A 22,910-nucleotide genomic window follows, 5' to 3' on the forward strand; every position below is an offset into this window, starting at 1 on the left:
TACTTTTAAGTGTCGTCTATGAAATATTGAAATGTGCACAGGCGTCAATAAAATGTCTTACAACCTGCTGTGAACAACAGTTTCCAATTTTAGCCTTAAAAACACCTGCTAAGTATGTACGGCGTCTACTCAGGCCTTTACCTTCTTTCTCTCACATTTGCAAATTTTTGTTATGAGCAAACATTATCAATTAAAGTGACGCCATAAAAGTAACAAACTAGGTCCAACGAACGTAATTCACGAAAACCTCTTCATCGTTGGATAAAAGATAGACAAGATAACACCCACTAGTATGAACCAATAAGATTGCATGTTAAGGTCATTAAAGCACGAAACTGTCAGAAGTTAACCTTCACGTCAATATTGTTATTTCCTTTATAATTATGCCTATGCAAAGGTTCCATATATTTATCTTCTGACTTGACAAGCATCCTCCAAATAGAAAAGGGCGAGGGTTTGTCGGAGAAGCTTGTCATCTTCACTGAATCCCTGGTGAAAACTGAAGGTAACATGTTCAATTTTTGCAAAGGCCTCCCGGTTACTTATAAAATTAGCCATTCATCACACTTAGTGTTTTAGTATATCGCAAGTCTTCAGAACGTATTCGTGAGCCTAAATCTACCCTGGAAACGTTTTTGTCTCTTTTCGCCTAAATCAGTATTTTTTTGTTTTTTTTCGCTCCAGACTACCACAAAGGATACCAAGCGATCTTTTGACCGAATAAATTCGCTTTTCGTTATCAAGTCAGTCACTAGATAAAATTACGGATATTGCTGTTTGGCTCGAGAGGTATGCCCAACTGAGTTACGCAGACGTGTTTCTTCGAAATAAAATATATCAAATCCGACATTGCTTTACGAAACAGCATCGTTAGACTTACAAATTGTGATCTTACGTTTAGCTGTGACAGTTTAAGTCAGAAAAATGCTTTACGCTATATTTTTTGTATTTAAACTTGTTGTATTTAGTACTTGAATAGATTCCCATTCATTTCTAATTCAAACAATTTCTTTTAGCCGTGCGGTGTTTTTCAAGCAGACGATACTTTATGTCATCATGAACAATTCCACATCAGGTTTGTCTTTCCGTCTTCCGCCAGTGAAAACAGGTTTTTTGCCGCCACAAATAAACGGACGGACAGGAGAAACAACTCAATAAAACTCTTTTAAAAAGGGCTCTTCCCAGAGACACTTGCTGGCTGCGGGAAGGCCAGAATCTATAACGACTGTTGACGATTCTTGAGACAATGACTTTGACAACAGAGTTTGTTTCAACGTAGGTTTGATCTGCATGTACCACTGAAGGTCACCCAACTGCTGATTTTCTGACCAAAGAAAACTTTACAAAACAGCTCTATTTAAGCCGAAGGTACAAAAGATTAGGTAATGCTATAAATTATCTAAAGGATCAGGTAATCTAGGACAGTAAGGAATTTCACCTTCTGCAAGATTAATCATTTTTCAAAAAGCTCAGGTGGATAACAACTAAAAACAAGGCAATAACAGGTGACGGTTACAGTTTGACACTAATTATAGTTATCATCCGACAACAACTGTTTACGGCTGACTTTGGTCGCATTTATGCTTTGCTGAGCTTAGTAAAATCTCGCAGTTTCCACATGGAATCATATATATATTTTAGCGTTAACACAAAAACTTGATGACTGAAAATCCTATCATTACACGCCCCATTACTACTTTTAAAGGCAGACAGTTAAGTGTTTTTTACTGCTTTCGTGAACGTAACTTCCAGACGAGTAGAACCACAGAATAAATTTAAGGGAATCCTTTATGTGAACAGACCTAATTTAGCTATCAGACTTTAGCCATAAAATGCATGCATCCAGAAAGATATCCCCGATAGTCAAATTATTAGACATAGAATCTTTATTTTACATTAAAATGTTCTTTTTAAAATATTATTGATATATTTCGCATACATTGGAAAGAAAATATTTGAATACGATTGCACAAGAAAATCCTTGTTTCGCTTATTGAGTACTGAAAATTTTATACGGAAAAACTGTTTTAATTTCCGTTACAAGCCTAAAATCTTGTTTCATGCTACTGTTTCCAGATTTCCACTTCTTAAACGGAATTTGTCACACTTAAATCGTCTCAGCGCGGATCATCGAACGTTTTTAATAATTTTACAGACCTTTGCGCGTGGCTATTTATTTAAATAAATATTTTGACATTATAATAAGTGCTCCCTAGTAATCTTATGTTTTTTATTGAATTTACTGACAAGATTGTCAATCTCTCTGTTTCTTCGCTTTTATCAATTAACTAAGGTGATCTAATCGCTCACTGATTGGTCAAGTCCTACTTGTTATCCTACAGATTTTTCATAAAAGCTATAGACTTCACTTTTGTAAAATCGGATTATCGCGTAACAACACACTTGGAATATCAGAAGAACGCTCGAAAAATTTATAAATTTTTTCCTCTTCTAGTTTTACGCTGGTCGATGGATAGAGAGTTCACTCTTTACTTAGTAACAAGTGACTCTTTTCTCAAAGATAACCGAAATATCTCTTCTTTTGGTGAAATTGTATTTTGTTGTAGAAGAATTATAGGCGATATCTGTTAACAATGTATTTAACATCAAAACCAACAAGACCTATTTCTTCAAATTTTTAATTGTCGTTAAAAAAAATATTTTTTCCTCCGTATTTAGGAATACAAATTAACTTTTGATTTTGAATTTAAAAAAACTATTCGGCCGCAAATGTCTTAAGGGTTTTTTTTTTTTTTAACATGAACTGGTAAGAAGTGTAAAGCGGTGTATCAGCGAGTGATTTACGAGTGACGTAATATCGTACCCAAATCCTACCGTGTCACTGAAATGAAACCGCTTGGCCGTGGAAGGTCTGGGTACGAGACTACATTTGACGATTGCAAATATGTACTCGATTGCGAAAACGTTGATATTTAAAAAGCATGGCCATGAACGGTGACACCCAACGGCCTTTTTGGCAAATTATCGCACTGATACGTGATAAGTCTTATTGAATTCAAGTGATTCACGTTTCTCATTATTCATAAAAAAATATTTTTCTGTAATAATCCTCTTCTTTCAGGAAAGCTGGGATAGTTTTCAACATTCACCAAGTGCAAGTAATGGTGGTTATGATGCACATCTGACCCACATAGCTGCATAGTTTCTCAATCATCTTTCATTGTAAACGCTTCTTAAGTGCCAATGTTTTTGCAATCGAGTGTCTATCTTTTACTGTGGTACGGATCACTATTTATTTGTTTCTTTATTGTTATTTTATTGGTTGGCTTGTTTGTTATTCATCTATCTGTTCATTTGACAGAAGGCAAAACATCTGGAATTAACCTGGAAGTAAGTGTCACCGTGCAAGTTGTTTTGACTCTGCTAGCGGCGGTCATCGCAACATTTGACCTGGTTGGCAACGTCATCGTCATTTATGTGACCTGCTCAAGAACGCCCATGCGTACAACAACAGATCTGCTGATTGCCAATCTGGCAGCCGCTGACCTCATGATGATACCCGTCATCGTCTACTTAGTGAAATTTTTTTATTACCAGTTTGACTGGTTCGGCGGTGTAATGGGACAGGTTACGTGTCGGTTAGCGATCTCTCTCCAGGCTTTATCGGTTGTGAGCTCCGTTTACAGTATACTGGCTATTAGTGTAGACCGCTGTTGTGCTATATTCTTTCCTTTAAAAAAGGTCTTCAATAAAACATGTATTAAAAGGTTAACTCTGGTCATCTGGGCAATCGCCGTGGCATTTGCTATTCCGCAATTTATGGTTGCAACAGTCAAAACCAAGGGGAAAAAGCACAGATGCTATCCTAGTTGGAAAAACAGTGGAATGTCTGCGAGCCATTATACTCTTGTATTTGTGGCATTTAGTTATATAGTGCCCTTAGCAACCATAGCAACTCTATACCTCGTCACCACCGCGAGGCTCTGGAAGAGTGCAGCCCCAGGCCACCACTCGGAGTTAGCAATTAAAAGAATCAGAGCCACGCGCCGCAAACCCACTAAGATGTTGATTGGCATAGTCACTGTGTTTGCACTTTGTTGGTTTCCTTTACAAGCAGCGGAGGTATTAAAACGATTTGCCTATGAGGTTTACTGGAGCCATATTCCCTTTGAAGTAAACGTTGTCTTCCCGTGGTTTGGGATCGTGAACAGCGCAATAAACCCGTTCATTTATCCTCTGTTCTGCGAGAAATATCGCTATGAATTCAGGAGAATCCTTTGCTTTTATTCTTTAAGGAGAGGCAAAAATCGCGCAAAATCTGGCCTGACGGTGATGACTGGGCTGCCAAAATTTAATGGCGACACCTGTAAGCCTGATGCAATCATTGCTAAATATAAAAAAAACGGCTGTTCTCTTAGAAGCATTAAAACTACTTACATAACTTCGATTTAAATTCAAGTAACAATATGGTAAAAACCTACGAATGCCCTGATCTGGAGACATATGCTCTTGGTGAAGATGCACCATTAGAAAACTTTCCCCTCTTTTTGTTCGTTTTTATTCTTTTTCATATTTACAATTGCCTTGTGTTTTTTGCTGTTATTCCTTTTTTTTTTCTTAAGTCACTTGCGCCAGTGTTACTTTACTTTCTGACACTTGTACCAAATGTAGCCAGCTGTTCCAATTCATCGTACCGCGCATAGACCTGTTTTTCTTCTTCTTTCTCGAGAGGAATTAACTCAAAATTGATTGAGAAATAAAGTAAAACCGCGAGATATTTTCTCTTAAAGATCTCTTGAAATGGGCTTCAGTCTAATAATAATAAAATAATAACTTTATTAATCTCCTCAAAAAGGCTTTTCAGCTTAATTTACAATGTCAAATATCTAAAACTTAGTTTTCTAAAAATACCCTTAAAAATGCGGTTTTATTTTTACTTTAAATACATCTAAATTAGTGATAGACTGAAACTCATCTGGGAGACTATTCCACAGCTTTTGACCTCTGAAAGTAAATGCGCGCTGACCTGCAGCCGTCCTACAGAGTGGTATATGTAGACGTTCCCTATTCGTTGTGTTGCTGTTCTAGACTAAACTTAACAGTCTTTATATTGAATAAAATCTGATAAAGTTTAATTTAACAGCTAAACCACTGTACAAAGAAGTCTCCTATAATCTTGTTTCTAATTATACCATTAGCCTAGAAAAACTGACTTCTGATCCTGGGTATCTTTATTTTGCACTATGTATACCAAAAGAATGAAGAACACTGTAAAAATATTACTTTAATGCTCAGACACGAATGACTCAATTTGATCTGGTTTACCCTTATTGTTGATGTTGTTAGATCATATTCTTTCTACTATAAAAGTCGCGAAATAAAATAATAATTCTAATACAAGTCGCAGTTTAAAAGATTCTCTAGTTCTAAACATAAAAGGAACTTGCAAGTGATCAGAATTTTCACCAAAGTGTCATTCGTTAGAAATTTTCCAACATCCTGTAGTCACGGTTGTGATTTCGCCGAAAGAGAAGGGACTTTCCTTATGTTTAAAGCTCTTAAAAGCTGTTTAAAAAAATCCTCAAACGCGATTGATGACCAGATCGTATGTGACATGCGTCATACTCGTGAACAACAGATCGGACTCCTGTACTAGATTAGCTTCAAAATTATATTCTACCCGGGTCTTACGAAACCCTCTTAGATTTATCTAACACAGTTTCACTTGTCCTCTTAAAAGCGTTTTTCTCCGCTTTCGAGGAACTAGCCGCGTGATATTGGAAGCGGACTTGGAAATCGCTGTAGAAAAGAGATGCGGCTCTTCAAAAGAAGTAAACTCGGATAACTGAGAACAAAAATATTTAAGTGATTTCAGGTCCAACTTACGTGTCAAGATTATCCTAGACACTACATAGCCACAGTAAAGCTAAGAAACTGAATTTCCATTGTTAGAAATGCAAATGTTTGCTGCAGGCGAAACTTATAAAAAAGAAAAAAATCTCTCCTCTTCAACTTCGAGCTGCGCCTAAGCCGTTTCAATATCAAACGAGGGGTTGTTCATTTCTGAGTTGAAATTATGATTTTTTAATTTAGGATGTAGGTTTCAGTTTCATCTCAATAAATTTAAGAGATTTTGTCCCTCTAAATGCGAACCAAATAACTCCTTTCCAATCTTTTCCACGATACAAGCCGTTAGAATAAGCATAGTGACAATTCTTAAACCACCACCCTCCAGTATAAGTTCTCGTACAATAGTTAGAACCGGATACGTCATTGTTTCTGTCTTTCGTACTGAATTTCATTGTATTATGATATGTCAGTGAATCTCCTGCTGTTCCTGAAAACGATCCAACTTCAAGTTTATACTGAGACTTCTCGTCCCCAACGCTAAACCGGTCATACTTGGCATACGCTTTAGCCCTGTTCCAGTCCTCCATGTCAACTCTTAGGGAGCTGGGTGTAGAGGCTGTCAGTCGGTGGATCTTTTCATTTCCTAGCCAAAACTCATCAGTCAGCTGACCAAACCCTGCTTTGTAGTCGTCCCATCCCCGAGAGAAGTCTACTGAGCCATCTCGCCTTCTCTGAAAGACAGTCCAGCCTCCGCCGTCAGTATGCATGTCACAATACACTCTGAACTGTCCTTTCCCGTCTGGGTCGATTTTGTATATCCCACTCTGGGTGTGGCCATTTTTCAGCAGCGTCGAGCAATCTTGTAATGCAACTGAGTGAAGCAAGTCTATATTTGCAAGACAACAAACAAGACATCATTTGTTCATTACATTTGCAAAACTTGAAACATGAAAGTGACGCAGTTCAATACAAATACAACATTTAAAAATACTCAGTAAGGGCCATAAGCGGTTCTGTGCGGGAACAGGGGGGGGGAGGGAGTGGAATATGCCTTACCGTCTGGTGAAGGGTCCGCGAGATGCAAGCCGAAACAAGAAAGGGAAAAAGAGAAGGAGACTAGTAGAGTAAAATGGATTTGAAATCAACAAAAAATGCGAAAATTAGGTGAATTGTGATCATGCAATTGTCTTACCTGATTTCACACGAACTTTGCTTATTGCAGAATTCTCTAAAACCCCTCCACTAGTGGCGACGCACATGTAAATACCAGCGTCTTCATGTGTCACGTTTCTCATTGTAAGTGATCCATTTGACCACTGATTCCATCCATCAGGAAGCTGTGCTCCAAGTCTCTTCCAAGAAATGACCGGTTGCGGGTCACCAGTTGCGCTGCAGTGTATCGTTAAAGAAGCACCTGCAATCAAGGAAACATTTCCAGGAGGCCTGATAGTGAAGTTAGGAAGTCTAACCACGACTAAGAATGTTTGCATGGAGGTAGTAGCCAGAAGATTGGAGGCGGTACAAATGTAATTACCAGAATCTTTCATCTGGATGTTGAACACTTCGAGTATACTGATATTGCCAAGGTAACTGTAAACACTTGAGTGTGGAAGCTTGCCAAGTGGCCTGCTCCATGTCGTTGTTGGACGGGGATACCCAGTCACATGGCATATCGGTAATGTCACATTAGTTCCTTCCTTTACGTAAGTCGGCCCCGGATGTAAAGATACAAGAGGCTTGACTGTAGAGGCAACACAAATTTCGAACGATTCCTTATCAACTACACTTTGTTAGAGATAACTTAAATAAAGCTGATAGTAAGAAAAGGGAGAAAGAGAGAAGCAGGAGTTGGCAATAACTACGTGTTTTTGCATTGCCTGATCAAGGAGAGTCTTTTTCTTAGTGCATAAGATATGCACGACCAGTTTCTCTCTGATAACTACAAGTGACCCGACTTAATCATCGATTGTAAATATTTTTTTTCTCTCACCGTTCACTGTAAGTTTTGCAAATCCTTCCGCTTTTCCTAAAATATTTCTCGCCGTACACGTGTAGATGCCGGAGTCACTACCAGCAACTTTCTTCCACGTAATCTTTCCAGAGGTCATTTCCAACTTTGGACTCAAAGTGGAATCATTTCTACTCCATTCAATTATAGGCTGAGGATTTCCACTCGCTGAACATTGCAACGAGGCTGCCTCGTTTTCGTTTACCCTCAGCGTTGAAGGCGAAATACCAACCACAGGAGATGAAATAGATTCTCCAGGGTCTCCTTTCATTCCGGGTCTACCAGTCACCCCTGGGGGCCCTGTCTGTCCCTTCTTCCCTGGCTCTCCTTTGTGCCCCCGAGGGCCCATGATGCCTTGCTTTCCACCTTTTCCAGGCGATCCCATGATTCCTTCGTCGCCCTTTATTCCTTTTTTGCCTCTCCTTCCCCGGGATCCTTTTGTTCCGCGTGGTCCAGGTTGACCTGGAGGGCCTGGAGGACCTTGTGAGCAGGAATGTTTTGCTTGACAAAGTTTCATCACTCTGTCTGATAGCAGACTGTCAAGTCTCACGACAAATTGGTCTCTCTCTTTGTTTTCAGTGGTATTCAAATCGTTTGCAACATGTCGCTTAATTCTAATGTCGTTTGCGATGTCTGAGTGAATCCCTGAAGTTTTACCTAAACGAAGAACAAACATGAACAGTCGAATTGTTAGGTTAATCAAGTGGGAAATAAGTAAAATGGCAGACACCTTTGTGGCTTCTTCTCATTTCTAAAGGTTGTTTTGTTTGTTTGTTTAGTTGTTGTTGGTGTTGTTGTTGTTTGTGTGCTCTTGCTATAAGATTCAGTTTCGTTTAGTTCAGTTTTAAAAGTGAGAGGCGACTTTCCAGGTGTAGATTTGTATGCTGAATTTCCTCTCCACAGAAACTATACATTTCCTTTTTTCTTGTTTTTCTTGTTTTATTAAGGTAACATCCTTTAGCTGATAATTTCTGTCATTTCTTATTAGCTGCTTGCTGGATAATATTGACTCTGTAAGGAGAGGTTACAAGCCAGTCACTTCTTTGGGTTTAAAGCCAACAGAAAATTCGCTATCCGAAAGTCCTTGAAATTTAGGACTGACTTTTCAATCGGTTGATGCATCAATTTGTGTTACTTTTATAAATCCTTTGATATTCTACCTTGCTGTCTTGCTAATCACGAAAGGATTTTTGCAGAGCAAACGAATATCAGATATCAAAATGTTTTTATATTTTATGTTTTTCAAAATAAAAGGAGGATTAAGTCTACGATAAACACACATCAGAATTTTGCTGAACACTCGTCTGGTTTAATCTACTGACGTATTAAGTTTCAGCACGAGATTTGTCGGTTTCACTGAACGTAGCGTCGTATCTAAGTCACTATTCATACTTCTGTTTGTTCAGGGATTGGAATTTCCCTCACTTTCAAAAGTGCATTCTTTTCTGGATCAGCATAATGAAGTTTTAGCTGCTGATGAAACGACCGTACGCATTTACAACAGAGCACAAACTTTCTAGCGTGTGAGAATTTTACTGTCGATGCCCTATGTCGGCTTCAAGTATCATGCAGATATTCCGAAGAGGCAAACAAACACAGCTAAAGAGCGGAAGTTGTGTCGCCTCTTTCATGATGTACAAACATAGAAGTAAACCCTGGGAATGTGAAAATGTGTTTTATTTTTTTCAAAATAAAAGCACAGGATTAAGTCTACGATAAACACGCAAGAGAATTTTGCTGAACACTCTAAGATGCGTCTGGTTTAATTTACTAACGTAATAAGTTTCAGCACAAGATTTGTCGGTTTCACTGAACACAGCTTCGTATCTACGTCATTATTCATACATCTGTTTGTACAGGGATTAGAATTTCCCTCACGCTCTAAAGGGCATTTCTTTTCTGGATCAGCGGAATGTAGTTTTAACTGCTGATGAAACTACCGTAAGCATTTACAATAGAGCACAAACTTTCTCACGTGTGAGAATGTTACTGTCGATGCCCTACGTCGGCTACAAGTATCATACACAGTCAGATATTGCGAGGAGGCAAACAAACACAGCTTAAGAGCGGAAGTTGTGTCGCCACTTTAATGATGAGCAAACATAGAAGTAAACTTTGGCAACCTAAAAATTTGTTTCGGAAAATTGTGGCGAAGAAATTCTTACCTGTTAAATCCATAGTTGGGTCCTTTTTACTCGATTTCACTTCGCTTGAAGAAGGATCTTTGACCCTCAGCAATTTCTCCATCTCACTCATTCTCTCTTCCTGTTCATTAAGTTTGATTTCAACTCTTACAAAACCAGCACAGTAGATTAGGACAGAGACCACAGAAATCAGAGTTCGAGTCGAAGTAAATGCACTCTTCGTTCGACCCTGTGTCATATTTAAGCGATGCCTAAACGCTTTCGACTCTAGATTTGTCTTGAATTCAATCGGGATGTGTTACAGCAACGTACTAACTTGATATGAGGAATGTATCGTTTGACCAGATATTCGATATTACACTATGATGTCTTTGCACGTGATTTTACGTCTTGTTCCCAGTTTCTTTATTCCGTGATCCGTTCCAAGACACTCAGACACCGTCGACCTTGCGAAGTACCTCAATCTCAAACTGCCTCTTTTTAGTTCAATAATACTTCGCCTTTTGTGTAAGCTGAAAATGAAAAGCATTTTCCTGTAACGCAATCTCAAATTACCTCTTTTTAGTTCAATAATACTTCGCCTCTTGTGTAAGCTGAAAATGAAAAGCATTTTCCTGTAACGCAATCAGTAACGCAACACGCATAGCCCGTCCGATCTATCTCAATTTGCAGCAAATTTTCTCTTTATTCATACGCGGATTAAAAACATCTGGAATACAATGATCTTGATGTTACAACAATACTACTGATTTAAAAAATGATAACGAAGCTAATCTGGAAGTTAGGGCAGTTAAAGAAGCCGCAAAATGAAATGAAAGAGGAAACTATCTCTTTTTTTTTTTTTTTTTTTTTTCATTCCACGCCAGTGCTATTGCCTAATCCTAATCGTATGTTCACTAAACGCCTAAGGAAAGCCAACGAGCGCGTGAAATGTACTACCTTCACAAGCAATCGCACACAACCTTCTTTTATAGGCTTCGGTTTTCTTAGCACACTTTTGAACTGGCTAAACAGTTCAGTCGTGGAGATAATAAGCATTTATTGGATAAAGTTGATCATGATATCATGAATTAGTATATACCACACAAGTTGATAGTGCTTTGATAGTGCGCGCTGATTGCTTAGTTCGGAATTTAATGGCAAGCACTATTCACTTCCGCGTCATCTCCGTGTCAATTTCCGACCATGTTCGGTATATTGAGAGAAATAAACTGATTTTTTCGGTATCTGTGCGATATGGATGTTGCTTATTATCGGTGAAAGTGGTGGATATTTACTGACCAATATTCACCTCCACTTTGGTTACTAATTGGTAATTATACTTCAGCGAACCTTTTTTGCCGTTTCTCGAAATGCATCACCTGACCGAATATACCCCAGAAACTGGTGAGTATCCAAGGATATACCTCGAGTGATATTCCCCAGTTTTCAACTTGACGTCTATTCCGATAAAAGCTTTCCTATACAGTTTAATTCTAGATGGAAGAGCGATTTGTTATTGTTACAGAATATTGGACAAGTTTATTTGTTCATAAAGTCGTACTAGAGAACGCTGAAAAGTAAAAATCTACGCAGTAAATGATAACTTTTCAAAAACATTTCTCCCGCGCTTTGCCAAAATATTTGAAGGATAATCATCACAATAGCCTCCATTTGACGCAAAAACATGCTCAAGTATTGGTCCTTAGCCGGGATTTATCTTTGCCTCAAAGTTTACAGTTTTCCTTGAGATTCGCTTTCCGAAAGCTGTTCGCATCTCGGAACAGATAACGTCCCTAGACACATCCGTGCTTATTTCCGAGCCAAATGGAGGTTATTGTTTATTTATCAAAACCGAGGTCTGAGCTATCTGCTAAAGCCGAGGGCTGAGGCAGATAACACAGACACAAGGTTTGATAAACATGCAAAAATCGAGTTCAATAATTGTTGCTTTATACAATTTTAAAATTATTCACTCATTTTGAGTTCCTCTCTGAGTTTGCGAAAGTTTGAGAACACTTCACGGACGAGGCAGACTTTGAACTCGACACAATAAAAGCAATGTCCGCTACAGTTACTGCAGCTTATCTTATTTATTTATTGTGTATTGATTAAATGCTTTCGACCAATCAGATTTTCCATAGTAAGTTTAATGTATGATATTATTCCTCATGATCAGTATTTACATGTCACAGCCCTCATCAAATTATAGATATTTCAAAATCGAAATTTATCCATTACTTTAATGAAATTTGAAAAATTTCAAGGACAAGTCTCGGAGAAATCAGCACTTGATTCTCTTTGAATAAAGCGGTCCTGTAAACCGATTCTAGCCTAGATTATATTTATGCAGAAACTTTTTCGATACATTCTTAATGCTTCAACATTTTATCAATTATTTAAAACTAGTACTTAGCACAGATAAAACGATATTTAAAACACCACGTTATTTTTAATTGTCAATAAATATGCGCGTACTTGATATGCCTCTTTTGAATAAGTTACAACTCAACTTTTCCTTACCCTTTGCTCAGCAGCGCCCGGAATGCTTGGACACCATTGGTTAGTATATACCAAAGATGAATAGTGCTTTTCGTGCGCTAAATTGGCTAGTTTGGAAGTGTGACGAGTAATTACAACTCGCCTTCGAGCTGCCGACCAGACAAAATCATATGTCAAGAGTATGACTTCCGACCATTTTTCGGTATGTTGAAAGAAATAAACTAATTTTTTTGTTATCTATATTGTTTGGTTCATGTTGATATAAACCAAAACAATTATTCATGAGCACTAAAGCAGGATCTTTCTATTTAGTCTCTTCGATATTTATCTTTGTTCTCCATAGGTGCTTTAGTTCGCCTTTTTGTACTTACAGTAGTCAAGTTCAATCCTCGCGTGGAATTCAAATCTATCCTCGTTCCACGCTTGCCACAACACTCTCTCAAAATATAATAAAACGCATTTCTTAACTGAGCATTCATTAGCGCATAAATTACAAAGTTGCAGCATGAGTTGCCGTACGCTAGCGTTATAACAGTTCTCTGGAGTGCGCCTGGAATCAAATCATCCCCTCTGAAAGCTCGAATAGTTGTGGTAACAAAGTAAGGCATCCACATGATAAAAAACATACCTACGACCACTGCTAAAGTTTTAACGGCCTTCATTTCCCTTTTAAACACATTATTTTGCGAGCCTTGATTCCCAGCGCTCTCTAGTGCGGAGATCCTGCGGCTGTTTCTGCGGACTTCTTTAAAAATAATTGCATAGGCAATAAGCATTACAGAAACCGGCAGAAAAAAATAAAACACAATCAACAGTATTGTCAAAGTTGGCTTTTTAAGCCAGTTTATCTCGCACTCTGCCAGGACTGGGTTGAAACGCTGTTCAGCAAGACCCAAAGTAGGGAAAATGGACAACACAAAGGACTGTACCCAGATGTATATCAGCACAATGACAATTCTTTTCGGAGTGACTTTCACGTCGTACGATAACGGCCATTTTATTGCGATAAGTCTTTCGATGCTGATGGCGCAAAGATGAAGGATGGAAGCACCACAAAGAAACACGCCGCACATCGAGGATATATGGCACCATGTTATTCCAAACACCCATTTTCCAGCATAAACTGAAATATTGATGTAAATCACGCGAAGAATAGGAACCAACAGATCAGCACCCGCCAAACTGCACACTAAATAGTTCGTCAACCTTCTTAAATTCTTTAATCTCCAAACAGCAAGGCACACCAGGCTGTTTCCTAGAAGAGTTAAGATTGAAAGCGTGGAGAGAATGATACCATAACAAATTGATTCATCCGAGGGTATTTCTGTCAACATGACACGATCGTTCGTTTGAAGGATACTTTGTTAGCTTTCCAAACGCTGAACAGTATTCGAAGGAAGTAACCGGAGTCAGCTCTGAAAAGCAAAAAGGAGATATGTATACATTAAAGAAAAGTCACTCAACCGCGTAATAACAGATCACCTTTGTATTCAAGTACTATTTAAACCTGTCAAGTGATAAAGCTTTCGAATATTTTCGACAATGACAGTCCATTGTTTTTTCTCACAAGTGTCATCTCCTCGGGATAAATGGAACTGTGAATTAAATATTAGCAAACAGATTTCTAAATTACTTTAAGATCTCTGAAAATCAAACATTGCAGGGTATTAAGAAACCTAGACAATGCCGATTTGTAATCTGTTCAGTCCTGATAAAACACGCGCGCAACATGACATGAAAAGGTTTAAATGAAAAGTTTAAAAATTGCTTTTTAATCTTTCTCATTTCGCGGGTTTTCCGTAATTACGACTTGGGGTAATTGATAACGATTTACAGAAAATATATTGCTTGCAGATTTTTATCTAGTGGCTACACTGTGTAGAGCTGAAAACTTCATCCATACGATTTCTTAAGGCCCTAGAATACGTTAAAGATAGTTTTAAAAGTGAAAAATCTTGAACTTAGTGATAAATACTGCGATAAAACTGATGCAGGCAGCAAAAATGAATTTTGAATTTTAGCTTGGATTTAGCTTGTTGTCAATGTTCTCATTTCAGATGTGTGATCATTCGCAATCCAATATCTGCATCAATCCATCGATTATTGAATAAAGCTTCCGACAGGGTCGATCTTTAAATGAATGCACCTAGAACGCAAAATGAAAAAACTAATAATAATGTTAGGTTTGTTAATTCTATTGTCGGGATCAAAATACAAAACTGTGAACTGCCGTTATAAGCATCGGAGAAATATTTCCAAACCATGTGGGTTTTTTCGTAACGGTTTTTATTTGTACCGTCAGTCCACTTGACGAAAAGGCTTATTCAAGGCCGATCTCCACGAGTCAAATTTATGGATTACATTATTTTTGCGCTTGAAGCATTTGCAATTTCCCATTACAGCACGCCGAAAATAACTCAGAACAGGTGAGAAATGTATTACAAAAATAAGACATGAGGGCTTGGACGCCACTCAGCTTCAATCCTCCCCCCCCCCCTTCCCTCTCTACTAGCCCTGATTGGGAAAAGAGAGAACCTGGGAACAAGATTAAACCCCACTGTCAACTCCAAACACGCTACAACTGTTAAGTGACGAATTTTGCACGCGCACAAATGAAAACTGATATTAGATGTCGTACGACAGTTGCTCCATTTCGGCATTCAGCAGCTGAATTTTTCACCTAAATCCTGGTGTAATTCTCTTGTGCCCGATAAAGTGATATCTGTCACAGAGAGAACTTTCACGTGGAATCTCCTTTTCTGGACCAGGTCTGCAAAGGAGACGTCCTCACATAGGTGCTGGAATTTATATCAGTCTCCATAGAGGAAGCGACTAGGAGGATTACTGCTTCCTCTCACTCCCGAGCATTTTTCAGGTTTCCGTAACAAAACTCGGTCGTAGCAATTTCTACACTCAAGTGGAGAGAGACACTATGAAGGCAAAGAAGTATAGTGGTCAAGATCAAGAACACATCAGAATTACTCTGAATAGTGATCACGCCCAGACCCCTATATGGCACCCAGACCTCTCGATCGTACCCAGGTCTCTCGATCGTACGCAGACCACTCGATCGAATCCAAACCTATAGATTGTACCCAGACCAATAGATGGAGAGTCCAGCTCGGGAACCATTGTCTCTATTTCCATCTGGTTTCCCGGAAATTTCTGTGGACAGCGCCGAGAGAAGTTTTGAGAAAACCCCACAAAAAGTTCTGTTGGCTTCTTGTGATAACCTAACTTCTCATCCAAAAGGAAAAGCATATCCTCTTCGATAATGATATAACAGGTTTAATTTTAGACATCTTAAGCGAGAATTTAGTCGTTGACAAGTCTCCTCACGATCACGATTCAGTTACAGTAATAAAAAGAGTTGGAGACAAATAATAAATTTGACTTTCCTAAGGGGAATCGAACACTAACCTTCCGGAATACACAATAAACTACTGTGTATTAAATACACACTGAAACTACTGTTTCATTTTAATGACATAACCTAAACAAGGAACAGGTAACAGCAAGAGATTATAATCTCTTTTTACAAACACTAATTCGGTGCTACTACCGACTTAGCTACGCCTGAATGGTGTTTGGTAGCCTGTGGTGCCAAACTAATATCCTGAGGAAAGGCGGTAAGTTTCTAAACAAACTGTGGTGCTGCGTTGATGGAAGAGTGTAACATGGTAATATAGTATTATCAACTGAGTTTTATAACGTAAATTGGCTACTGTAAAGAGTTTCAAAGTTTCATTCGCTCTGATGAAGGGCTAATGCTCAAAATGTTAGCTTTCAAACTCTTTACGGTGGCCAATTCAAGTTATCAACTCAGTTGATAATGCTATATTACCCTAGTATTTTGAGGCACGGGTGCAAATCCCGTTGAAGTTGATTTCTCTTTCAGGCTTCTTCTCCGCATTTCTAATAATTACAGTCCACCTATGTGGATCATTTCTTTGCTGATAGATCATGCATCAGTTACCCGTCTACTTTCTAATCACCTTCTTCAACTGAATGCTGATTTTCGGTTTGAAACATGCTGTTGACTGTCAGGTGTCGATATCAAATTCCGATCTGCATAAGGCGCATTATGTTTGTCAGACAAAGTTTTCAGCATTCTGCGTTTTCATTATCGCATATCAACAAAAGCTGAGCGATGAAAACAAGCTTCTGAATCTGATACTCACACAATTTCTCCTCGTGAACTCAAATCACAACAAAAGAAGATTAAAATGTTTGGCTGTAAATTTCTCTCCATTCAGGTTCTCCCTCGCGGTCAGGACAAGACCAAAATTGCAGAGTTGAATTCTCTTATTAGCGAAATATAGTCACAGCTTAATGAAGCAAAATTAGGAAAATTTTTGACGAAATTGCTCCGGAAAAAAAAAATGATGAACATGATCAACAGCCATAACTCCACTTTAGGGTATATTTTAGCGCTTATTACTGACTAATGCCATGGACAAAACAGGCAAATTGTCATTTTAAAATAATTCGTATATATAAAGATTAGTGAGTCTATACAATAATCACGATTAAGAAAAAAAAAATTAAAATCTGAGAGATTTCTTACCTTAAAACTTTATCATTTTAGGGACGTGAAGGTTTCGATATCAATGAGGCATTGTTTTTATGCGTCTTTCCGAGAGCTGGCTTTAGAGGTAATATTCCCTCAGTATAAGTCAATTGTGATATTGCAACTCAAATGATATCCGTTCTTTTGAGTAAACTTTGGTTTGCGACTTAATTTCTCCGGTAATGAACTGGCCTCAACCAATGTTTTTAATTATAGAGATGAAGCTCGAAGCCGCAGATCGAGACAAGCGTGATGGTCTAATGGCTGAAATTTCAGAAAACAGCTGCCCTTTACAAAGTAAAGTTAATAAGGGAGATCGGGATGCATTAGGTGGCATGACGTTTTTCTGAGCTAATTTGTGTATCTACGTAACCTCGGGGCACTTAGCAGTTTGGATACTAGCATAAGATTACGTACATTATCTTTCATCCACCGGGGAGTTTTGCGATAGAAAAAGGAGAGTTTTGGCAAACGATGGTCTAAAATCTCAAGAAAGTTGAAATTATAAATTTTTTTACTTTTCATTTTTTTTTTTTTAATTTTTTCTTCATTCAAGGTAAATTCGGCCATTTCACATCCAAAAAATAAATATGATGTTTATAGAGTTATGTACACAAACTGCTAATAACTCCCCAATACTACTCTGTTCAGCTATGGGTTTTTTCATCAGTAGACCGGTAGAAAGAGATCGAACTTTTCCTAAGACGTTTTGAATCTAAAATTATTAGCTGAACGATGATTCTGCGATTAGTTTTGCTCGGTTCCTTGGCGTTTTAAAAACATTTATTGCAGACGCTAATTATAGTTAATTAAGCGAAATGGAATGTCAAATTAATTACAAATGTCATACTGTCGCGCCTGACAACATTTTCAAGAAACTGAGTATGGTCTTGAATTTTTTTCAACTAATAAAGCTCTGAAAAGCCAGTTTAGATAAAAATTAGAGTGAGACGTCGCGACCCCGCAGTAGTCTTCGAAGAAATCGACGAAGACGAACCACACTTAGAATAGATATTGGTAGTTTCCTTTCATTTCTATTTTCGTATATGTTTTGTTTTTTTTATTATTTCTTTGCTGATCTTAATCGTTTTACTTTCTTTGTTATATTCCCCTTATATCAGCTTTCATCTACTGTCAATCGTCAACACCTTATTACGTCTAAACTTTGAGAGCCAAAATAGCTTATGTTCCAAATCCATTTTTCCTTCGTTCCGTTTCAACGAGATTGTCACTTACTAAAGCAGGAAAAAGATTCTTTCTTTAAAAAAAAAAAAGAGAGAAAAAGATTTAGATCCGAGTGAAGACTGTGGATGGGTTTACTTAGTAACTCACAGCTAACGCAACGTATTGTATCCAATAGATTCGAAAAGGCCAGGGTCAAACCTTTGATGCCTGTCGTTCAAATGCTTGCGCAATAATCTAAAAATGTTTGAACTTGTTGTGATGGGGAGATATTTCCTAATTTCTGTTTTTCTAGGGAATGCTTCAAAGAAATGAAAGAAAGTTAGTGAGATCAGCAGACTTCGATTTTGCAGTTGGGGTTGTCAGTACGTAAATGTGAACTAAAGCGTACCAATTCCTGCAGGGATTATGCAATTGCCTTGGTTTATGTTATTTGCAATCCTCTTGTTTTTTTTGTTTTTTTTTTATAAATGAGGTTTCTAAGTATTCTTTATTAAAATATGCTACCAAAACCCACAGCGTCCATGCTAACAATCGTGCCACATTTAAAGTATTATATGTCCAATGGTGTTGCGGTTTGAGTCTGCAAATCTGGTAAAGATCTAACTTGTCCAAACCGACGTACAAAGAAAATGAATAGTGGAAAATTGACCTTCCCGAGCCGGGTATCTGATTAATGTTACTTCTAAAACGCTGATTCGCTCCAGCTGCTCCCCAGGCTTCCTTAGTCGTTAAAATTCAAATTGGGGGCTGTTTCTGTCATTTTGGATATCACGTGACACGGAGGAAGAGCTTTGTGCCCGGCCAGACCTCTAGACTGGAGAGGATATCAAGACTTCATGAGTGTCGAGAACTTTACACTAGCCTTGTGTTACGCGAATCGCGTCATTTCTTTATTCAGTATATACACATGCCAAAATTTCATTAAATTTGGTATAAAACAGCACTCATAAATTTTTCAGACTACATGATGCGTTCGCCCCACGGGCTTGTACTATTTTGTTTGCCTTAAAGAAATTTGCTGGCGATGATTTACACCAGACTGCACTCGAAATTAAATGATTACCTACACTATTTACGTACACGGAGATATTTCTCAGTTAAGCCGAGACTTTCGGAGATATTTTTTCCGCTTTTAGGCACCTTATTAGGGAACCATAGCGTAGATTTTCCTTTCCTTGAATTAATTTTTCAAATCGGTGGTCGTTTCTTTTCGTTTCTTAGCTATTTCTTTACGCAACAAACGTCTTTGTAATTTTTGTAGTCTTCCCGCATGCTTCAGGACTTTCCGTTATCACTAGTGATCGAGAAAAAAAATCTTAAAAACATCAATCTGAAGCTTGTGGTTGACCGCAGCGAACTCTGAGCTGACACTTTTATCAGGACTCAGTTCGGAAACGCGATAATGTGAAACAAAGAAAAATGACATCCTTTCATCATTAACGCTGGGATGAACAAATAAAAACAAAACAAAGTGACATTCACTGGACACCTAAGTGCATGTACTAGTAATTAATTTTAAAAGAGGTTTGAATGTTTCGGATATTATATGCTCCAGTAGATTTTAACTACTGGCATAGAAGTTTTTTTTCACTATGAAGTCCATTTTGTGGTTTGTATTCACGCGTGAGAAAAAAAAACAAGCATGATCCTCGCAGGTGTACTTAAATTTAAGAAGTTGCAGAAAAGGAGACTGAAAACCTTTTGTTTCGGCGGGATTCAAAACCTCGCCTCGCAGATTCTACTTGAGTGCTATTACGAATAGAGCTGCGAATCCGCACTTTGCATGGGAGAAATGTAAATTTTTGAGGTAAAAGTGTTTATCACATGGTAGAAGTTACTCATATAACTAAAAAAGTTCTTGTCTGTGCTTTTTTTCTTCATCAAATGATAAACAACTTGGAGGGAATGGACGCTCTAACCTGTACGATAAAATAATTTTTTTTTTTTAAATGTAACTTAGATATAAATATCTCATCGAATTCAAAGATATAAATTATATTAACTGTAGAAAAAAATATGAAAAAGGACGACAAGAAAGTATCAGCAGGATCTTTTAATTTCCTGTCCAATAGAACGATGAAGAACAGCAAACTGACGCTTTTGGCTGTATTTGAAAACCGTTATCACAAGAGATTATTTACCATGGATCATTAAAAAATCTGGCTGATAATAAATTTGGCTGATACACTCACAAAAAAAAGGATCGGCGCAAATGGTGCTTAAAGTTAATAACACTCAGTTTCACTTCAGTTTATGGGACGCGCACACATAGCAATCCTAGGATCCACGCAATAACTAACTTTGATAACGATGTTCTTGTGGCTAAAGTCAGCGCATCAGTTCAATGAAAGTAGTTTTTCTAGCTGTGTAAATAGAGAGAACTTTGATCTGTTATGTGGTTGAGCTGAAGACGACCAGTTGACCAGAAAATGATAGTTTCGTCACAACCTGTCAGTCAAATCGACAAAATGGGGAATAAAACTTGCAACATTCGAAAAACGTGCATGAAAAGTTAATTAAGAGGGACATAATTGCTTCTTATATTAGTTTTTCGCCGTATGCCATTAAGGTAGAAAGGGTCATTTCACATGTAATTTGCTCAAAGGCTTTATTTCTCTGGAAAGACGCGACGCTCATTTTGAAAGCGTCTTTCGTAATGCGACGTCGATAGTTGGGATCTTCTGAGTTAACTTGCTCGGATCAAGATTAAGCATAGAGAGACTCCAATCAGGCTTCGGTTGAAATTTATCATGGAGAACAGAAGCTTCGAAGGAACAAACGACAAACCATGTGTTGCGGAAATGTCGTTAATTTCCTCAGCTTTTCTGATTTGTTTGTACGCTGTGTCCAGCATGACTTGCCTTTTTGGCAACTGTGTTGTCCTTCTTGCTATCTATCAAACAAAGACACTCCGCACTGTATCAAATTTTTTCATTGCCTCGCTCGCTGTAGCGGACATTTCAGTGGGTTTTTTCATGAACCCGATTCTGATTTCTAAAGCAGCACTGAATATTTGGCAAGGAAACCACTGGCTTTCAAAACTAGCTGACTTCATGTGGATTCAAACGACAACAAGTACTACTTTTAATTTATGTTCTGTAAGCATCGATCGATATGTAGCAATTACTGCAGTTTTCAAATACCACCGAATCATGACCCGCAAGAGGTGTTTCGCTGCATTGACTTTGATCTTTCTTGTTTGCTTCTGTGAGACTTTTCATCGACAACTCAGCGGATCTTCCAAGACTTTGGATTTCAACTATAGTCTTAACAGTTATCATTCCGCTCTTTCTCATCGGATTTTGCTACCTGAAAATTTACTGCGCGGCAAGGACGCAGATCAAGAAAATTGCTGAACGCAAGATAAGCGCGGAAGAAGCGAGATTGTCTGCAATGAACAGAAAAGCAGCGTGGACAGCGGGAATAGTTATTTTTCTTTTTGTGGTCATGTGGTTACCAAGCTTCTTGGCCTCCTGCATCGAGCTTACGACGGCGAATCGCTGTAAAAAGTTAGAAGTTGACTATGCGTGGTTCTGGCTCGCCTTTTTATGCTTTTGCTCATCAGCAGTTAATCCATGGGTCTACACGATAAGAGTGCCAGAATTTAAAAACACTCTGAGAAGAATTTTGGGTAGGAAACGAATGAGTAGAGAGCTTTCTCGGAGTATAGCTGCGAGTTTTAGGAATTCCAAAAGTAATCCGTCAGCACTTTAAATTTCTCGACACTCCAATGTAATCACAGTTTAAGGCTGTTAATGTATGTACAATAAATAAAACGGAGAAGAAAATTAATAATTATTCCTTAGAGATCTTAATTTTCATTTCATATTCGCTGTTCTTGATTTCTTGTGGTTGATCCTATTTGTCACACCTTGAATGCTGAGCATTTACAGCATTTTTATCAACGTTTTTTACCGCACGCCTATTCATGTCAACGTGCATATTTAAAACTTTAATTAGTAATAAAGCAGCTTTGCGGAATCTGTCATTCGTCTTTCTACGAACGACTTGTTAAACGGCAATTTTTAAAGCTTCATTTCCGAGAAAAAAAGTGAAAAAATTAAGTAATGAAGCTGGTTATATTGCATTACTTTAGACGAATATGATGTTAGTTTACATAATTAAAAAAGTCTACAAACTAATCAAATCTCTCCAGCCCCACACTGAAGAATTTTCATTCAAAAGTTTCAGTCGAGTCAAATTATGTTTAAATCAACCTTAAAATATCCTTACAACAACTTATTTTAATACTGGATAATTTTTTCCTGTTTTTACAGATAAATGATATTTGAATTAGTGGTATTGCTGCGGTGGTAAAAAATGTCGATGGATGATTATTCACTTGACTACAAGGCAGAAGTTTCTTCACTCCGACATACACACCGACGGAACTCACCGCAGTTCGCTTTCATGTCTCTTGCAGGTATTTATTTCGGGGGGTAACATGGCGGATATTAAACAGAAAAGATAAATCGCTCTATCGATCAGTTAGAAAATCAGAACACAACATTTTTTTAATTTTTTTCCCACGCGCAGAGCGAAGTAAGCCATTCCTAACGGTAAAAGAGGGATGTCTACCTATAATAATAAAATGATTGATTGCCGCAAACTTTTTTAATCAAATAGCATGTTAGAATTTTAAGGGAAACTCCAATTTAACTCCATCGATAAGCCCCTTTATTTTTGCTTTAAAACTACAGAGATCAAATTT

At 37.9% G+C, this 22,910-nt stretch overlaps 3 protein-coding genes and 1 pseudogene across 4 annotated transcripts; 2 read left to right on the forward strand and 2 right to left on the reverse strand.

The window, feature by feature from the left end:
- Positions 1-401: 401 nt before the first annotated feature.
- LOC131787230 (RYamide receptor) lies at positions 402-4,811 on the forward strand. Of its 2 annotated transcripts, none has more exons than XM_059104316.2 (3): positions 402-505; positions 1,017-1,075; positions 3,323-4,811. In XM_059104316.2, the coding sequence occupies exons 2-3, from the start codon at positions 1,057-1,059 to the stop codon at positions 4,411-4,413; spliced, it is 1,110 nt and encodes a 369-aa protein (XP_058960299.2). In that variant the 5' UTR covers positions 402-505; positions 1,017-1,056; the 3' UTR covers positions 4,414-4,811. The 2 variants fall into 2 exon arrangements, with proteins under 2 accessions (XP_058960299.2, XP_066024299.1); XM_066168202.1 differs by lacking the exon at positions 402-505 and adding an exon at positions 734-789.
- Positions 4,812-5,193: 382 nt separating this feature from the next.
- On the reverse strand, positions 5,194-10,383 carry LOC131787228 (uncharacterized). The gene is made up of 4 exons (XM_066168201.1): positions 9,985-10,383; positions 7,802-8,476; positions 7,004-7,552; positions 5,194-6,697 (listed from the first exon to the last, which is right to left on the reverse strand). The coding sequence occupies exons 1-4, from the start codon at positions 10,199-10,201 to the stop codon at positions 6,051-6,053; spliced, it is 2,088 nt and encodes a 695-aa protein (XP_066024298.1). The 5' UTR covers positions 10,202-10,383; the 3' UTR covers positions 5,194-6,050.
- Positions 10,384-12,071: 1,688 nt separating this feature from the next.
- On the reverse strand, positions 12,072-17,258 carry LOC131787256 (histamine H2 receptor-like). The gene is made up of 2 exons (XM_059104353.2): positions 17,012-17,258; positions 12,072-13,859 (listed from the first exon to the last, which is right to left on the reverse strand). The coding sequence occupies exon 2, from the start codon at positions 13,776-13,778 to the stop codon at positions 12,753-12,755; it is 1,026 nt and encodes a 341-aa protein (XP_058960336.2). The 5' UTR covers positions 13,779-13,859; positions 17,012-17,258; the 3' UTR covers positions 12,072-12,752.
- Positions 17,259-20,855: 3,597 nt separating this feature from the next.
- LOC131787217 (beta-1 adrenergic receptor-like) lies at positions 20,856-21,913 on the forward strand (annotated as a pseudogene).
- Positions 21,914-22,910: the final 997 nt, after the last annotated feature.

This window comes from Pocillopora verrucosa, chromosome 6 (genome assembly GCF_036669915.1).
Source record: "Pocillopora verrucosa isolate sample1 chromosome 6, ASM3666991v2, whole genome shotgun sequence".
Classification (NCBI taxonomy): Eukaryota; Metazoa; Cnidaria; class Anthozoa; order Scleractinia; family Pocilloporidae; genus Pocillopora; species Pocillopora verrucosa.

Excerpts from the sequence above, each read along its gene's own strand:
- LOC131787228 (XM_066168201.1), bottom strand. The coding sequence starts at position 10,201 with ATGACACAGGGTCGAACGAAGAGTGCATTTACTTCGACTCGAACTCTG. Across the intron at positions 7,553-7,801 it reads TGCAAAACTTACAGTGAACG|TCAAGCCTCTTGTATCTTTA; the intron begins GTGAGAGAAAAA and ends TTGCCTCTACAG. Across the intron at positions 6,698-7,003 it reads CAAAGTTCGTGTGAAATCAG|ACTTGCTTCACTCAGTTGCA; the intron begins GTAAGACAATTG and ends TTGCAAATATAG.
- LOC131787256 (XM_059104353.2), bottom strand. The coding sequence starts at position 13,778 with ATGTTGACAGAAATACCCTCGGATGAATCAATTTGTTATGGTATCATT.